Source organism: Ruditapes philippinarum, unplaced genomic scaffold, assembly GCF_026571515.1.
Source record: "Ruditapes philippinarum isolate M1 unplaced genomic scaffold, ASM2657151v2 ctg8904_1_1_1_1, whole genome shotgun sequence".
NCBI classification, from domain to species: Eukaryota; Metazoa; Mollusca; class Bivalvia; order Venerida; family Veneridae; genus Ruditapes; species Ruditapes philippinarum.
Window position 1 is genome coordinate 2,157 of NW_026856436.1, and position 5,267 is coordinate 7,423.

Consider the following 5,267-nt stretch of genomic DNA (forward strand, 5'->3'; position numbering starts at 1 on the left):
ATTATTGGCGTTGATTACCTCAATGCTATATCTAATACTAGTAAAAAAACGCAAGTTTTCAATCGAATCGACGATTTACCGTCCGCCATTTTTAAGATGATTTACTGCCAAGTTAAGAAATTTCTTAACTTTAAGATAGGGTAGTAGCTGACTTATATTTAAGACAAAAATTGTCCATCTTAAAGACAAAACTTAAAGATAAAAAACAGTTGTGAATACCACTTAAGTAAATTGCGGATTTTTATCTTAAATCTAAGATAATTTCTCAAAATATAAGAAAAATCTTATATTTAAGTCAAAAAATTAACTTAAGATCAGTTGTGAATACGGCCCCTGAAGTATAATATCAATTTAGAAAGATTCATACAATTACGTTTCTTTGTAGAGCTAAATTACAAGAATATTTAATAGAATCTAACTTAAAGTTAAAAAAAAGATTTTATCATTAGTGGGTGGGGTAATGTTTTATACCAATCTGAATTATAATGTATAGATTATGCAGCGTTGCAACTATTTTGTTTAACTGTTTTAGCTTAAATAAAGCATGTTTGTGTATTAATGTGTTACTTTGTTCAGGACCATATGCGTAAAGTAACTGGGATTTTTAATTTCACAGATTTTTCCAATTGATTTCAATACATGACATTTTTAGCATTTTATACTTCGACTTTTTTTTGAGGACTTTTTTTCTGTAGCAACACATATATAGTAGATAACAATCTTTTCTGAAGGAATTTGTTTGAGATTGGGTCTTGTTTTTGGCTAAAATGCCTAGCCTAATACAATTTTGAAATGCTCATTGAAGTGTACTGAGTATAATGGGTAAGTAAGAACAAAGTAAAAGTTCCAAACCATGCGATAAGCAACTGTAATTGTACAGCGCGCAGTAATATAATTATTGTCTTGTTTAGCACGCGATATTTAGCGCTATATTGTGACGTCACGTAAACAACTCTTTAAACGTCTGTACAGCGTTAATGACTGAATTAAAGACATTGGTGTTCGGATTTATTTTCTTAAACCATTTTCTATCATTCTAGATAGTTTTCAATACAAATTCAACAAAAAGTTTTTTGTATTTATCAGATTTTTCAAACAAAATGGCGAAAGAAGTCCCTAGCTTAAAATAAATATGAGTTTTGACTCCGCCCACTTTCATATTTATATTTCATATTTATTTTTAAAAAATATGAAATATATTTGACTGATATAGCACCATATTTCATGGGTAAAATTAAATAAAGAAGAATATTCGACCGATGCGGTGGAGAGTACATATTTAATAGATGCTCGTTCATTGGTAACTTTTTTCTGGGGGTTCATATTGCGTCAACAGGGAACGTATTTTATTTTTGCCTATGATACAAAAGAGTTTCATATTGCGACAACAGGGAACGTGTTTTTATTTTTGCCTATGATACAAAAGAGCTTAGCCACAATGATATTGTTATAAACCGTGCGCATCATGTGTATTTGTAAAGATTTGATATATATATCTTACATTCTAACACTCCACGTGTTTTGTCACTATAGACAAAGAAGGAAAAAAACCGGTGTTAAACTGCCAAATAAACACTGGTTAGGGACTACTTGTATATGCGGCTGTTTTGTTTTCTCCCTCGATTATATAGTTTATAAGGCCTTTTAAAGCAACAATAAAAAACATTTTTATTTATATTTTCAGTTCTTATAATGTTTTCTTTTCATACAATACCGAAATAATATCTCACATACACTAACGCCACATATTTGATTCATATCAGTTACAAAACGGCGCCAATCCGTAAGCAGCGTAATGACGTCATCCTAAGTAAACAATTCATTCATTAACAAGCTGACGTTATTTCATGCATACAATAATGATTAAAGGGGGACTGATGTAAACACAATACGACGTAAGTTTTTATTGTTGAAAACTTGATAAAATAACGTTTTTTCTTATTATTTCTTTTGTTTTATAATTTCTATATCTTCGCAACAGTAGGGTGCGAAAATCGAACAGCGTAAATAGTGTTCAGTCAATTTTTTTATGTATTCAAAATTCTCTAAATGGATAATAATCAGAAAGAAGACATTTAAACTAACAATAAACTTTTTATTTGACAAAAATCAATGCATAGTTTTGATTTTAGGACATTTTGAAATCCGGTAACTAGGCTGATTCTAGAGAAGTAATTGTCATTGCATTGTTAATATATATATGGCACCGTTTTCAAAGAAAAATACCCCTTTTTACTTCAATCAAGGTATTTAGCAGTAAAATAAGTGATTTGAGGGCTATATAAGTAAACATTTTCTGAAAGGTTTTCAAATGACCAATCTTTTTACGCATAAATTAATCTGAAAAAAAAAACAAACAAAACAAGATGGCCGCCAAGATGGCCGCCTTTATCAGATTTTACAGCATATACAGGCTTATTTATGTAGAATATACTGGAAACAATTATGGAAAACTTGAATAAAAACAATCCAGAGCGTATGGTTATATAGTTCTTATTAAAATAATTGACCGCCGCCACGAGAAAAGGGCACTCGGGCATTTTTTTATCGATTTTTAGTTTTATAGCTAAAATTTTAGGACATGCATTATTTTACACGTTGCACTTTATTTAACATCGATATTGCAAATAGTTTTTGAGATATATAGGTTTAAAAAGAGGACATTAATGCAGCGTCAACGACAGATTTACGTAACGTCATAATAATTTTGACGACGTCAAATGTAGTTTAGCATATAACAAATGAATTCAAGTGTTTCCAAAGTTTTAATTTTGCACTAACTACAATAATATTAAGAGGATATTTTTTTTCGTTTGCGTGAAAAATGGAATATATTTTCACGAAACATGATAAAATGCCACATATTTTCACGAGCCGGTACGGCAAAAACTAATTTATATCACTGTTTTCAAGGTATTCTTGAACAATACATGTAGAACAATTACATTTTATCATTATAAAACTTTGACCTGCTGTCATAACCTACAAAACTTAATAGCAAAACATTAATTATAAAAAAATGGAAACAGTTGAACTTGAAAACATTAACAAAATTCATCACTCAGTCTTTACGCATGCAGCGTGAATCACTCTTCAGTGTATGGCGGGCACGTGGCATCTTGGTATGCAGGACGCACATATTTTCTAACGTTACGGTATAAGTATTCGCGACGTGTACGACTTAATCCTGCGGGCTGTATGACCTCGGGAAATGTTGTTGTTGGAACGTCAGTATTACGTCTTATCAGCGGAACCCGAACTTCCTCGCTATCTGATCTTTCCTTAACAAACACAGCCAACTTGTCTGCAGCAGAAAATCTGAAGCAGTGATATTTCTGTATGCCTTTCACTTGTAGGAAAAATCGGGTCAAATACGACTTCCAGTCATACCGGTGTTAAAATAATGTTATTTTATTAAAATGCAGTAAATACTGTATATAACGTATATTCTTTTTGGAAAATATACCATCTTTGTGAAAAAATAGTTTAGGCATTGCGTTTTTTTTTTCTTCAGAGATTATCATAAAATCAATAACTTTTTTATTTGTTTCTACTATGTACATGTATGTGTATTGCTAGTGATCGGCGTGACTCCGAGTATCATAATTATACATGATTCTTATAATGTTTAAGCCTACATTATATTATTTACTAGTTATCAAAAATAAGTATTAAAACTTTGTTGAAAATTAATTACCATTTCCATGTCTGATCACCGTTTTCATTTCGATATAAAACAGGGAAATTGTTCCTTGCCGATTTATCCACAATGTCTGCAAATTGACTCAGACTCTCACAATCAGACCTCTTGAATAGCTTTTTTATTCGCCCGAAGCCACCATCAACAAGACACCTTAGATAAACAATTAAAAAAAAAAGAATTAAAGAATGACAGTACAAACGAATTAGTTATCACATAAACATAAAAAACAACCTTAAGTAGTAAAATCCACTTAGCCATAAACTTTTTGAGTAGGCTGTTACTTAATTATGTGTTCATTTATATCTGAATAAAATATGAGGATTTTATTTAATTTTGTGACCAAACATAAGGATTTTTATTACTTTAGTAACATAACCAACGCTTAAGAATATGCAGTCACAACCCAAACGCAACGATGCTATGTATAAATATATCAACCTACTTACTTTGTATGCCCGGGAATAGCCATATTCAATTGCATGTGTTCATGTTACCCTCTGTTTACTCTCCAACAAAGATACGCCAGTGTGTATCGATTCTTATTTTGACCTGATAACAAGAAAAAGTAACGCTAATAACTTTATATTACTTGTTTTAGTATTATTAATCAATGAATATGCTGAATATTTTTATACATAAGTTAATGCAAAAACAAGATTTACCTCCGCAATTATCTGCATGTTGATTAAGTCCTTTCTCGCCAAATCCGTAATTCTGTAAACAATGATGGAGCATGCTTAATACTGAATTCGGTCCATGTGTCCCAGTTCCATCTAAACCTGTAAGGTGACACTAATTTATATGAAATACTGTTTTATGTCCATTAATAAAAACGGAAATAATATAGCGTAGTGTAAAACTCATTAATGCAATGAACTAATATTTCGGGAGGACGACAATATGCCTGTACGTGTATGAAATAATAATTACCTACATTCAATCACACATCCTATTCTGTCATGGTATAATGGTTAATTGATAAATATAAACATACCTATAGACTGATCTTCATCTATTTAAGTAGTTGAACTTCTCACTTGAAGAGTCAATGCGGACACCGAACATATTTATTTTTTCTGCCTGTCACAAAGTACATGGGTCCCATCTGTCGGCTGTGATGAGGGATTGTCACACTCTGACTGTAGTCAAAAGTGATATGGACCTAATAAATTGACCAAAATATTTATCAATAAAATTCTAACTTTTTAAAGCATTTTATATTATACATGTATGTTGACTATTTTAATGATGACTTTATTTACTAATATTCTGATTAATATAAATTACATTTACATGTAAACCTTAATCATCTGATTTTTTTTCCAAAATGAATCACATATACATTTGACAAAATTGCCTTAAGTTTGTAAATTGTTAATTTAAAAACCATGCAGTTTTGTTCGTTAAAACCATTTTTGGAATTATCAAATATATAGACAGGAGCCTTCAGACTATTGCACTCTCAATATGTTATTTGCACTGATAATTGTAATATTGCACGTTTATAACGTCATTTTTGTCACCGGATAATCGTGACGTTAATATTATCTGTATACTCTGCTGC

The 5,267-nt window shown here is 30.8% G+C and overlaps 1 protein-coding gene across 1 annotated transcript; it reads right to left on the reverse strand.

Annotated features, from left to right (window-relative positions):
- Window positions 1–2,512: 2,512 nt before the first annotated feature.
- Window positions 2,513–4,478, reverse strand: LOC132746532 (uncharacterized). Its single transcript, XM_060735716.1, has 4 exons — window positions 4,366–4,478; window positions 4,150–4,252; window positions 3,695–3,853; window positions 2,513–3,387 (listed from the first exon to the last, which is right to left on the reverse strand). Exons 2-4 carry the CDS (start codon window positions 4,182–4,184, stop codon window positions 3,087–3,089), a joined length of 495 nt encoding a protein of 164 aa, XP_060591699.1. The 5' UTR covers window positions 4,185–4,252; window positions 4,366–4,478; the 3' UTR covers window positions 2,513–3,086.
- Between the last annotated feature and the right edge of the window lie 789 nt (window positions 4,479–5,267).

What these genes read in the sequence shown, in the direction of transcription:
- LOC132746532 (XM_060735716.1), bottom strand. Translation starts at nt 4,184, where the DNA reads ATGCAATTGAATATGGCTATTCCCGGGCATACAAA. An exon ending in GCTATTCCCGGGCATACAAA is followed by an intron (nt 3,854 to 4,149) that starts GTAAGTAGGTTG and finishes TGTTTATCTAAG; the next exon opens with GTGTCTTGTTGATGGTGGCT. An exon ending in GATCAGACATGGAAATGGTA is followed by an intron (nt 3,388 to 3,694) that starts ATTAATTTTCAA and finishes TTAACACCGGTA; the next exon opens with TGACTGGAAGTCGTATTTGA.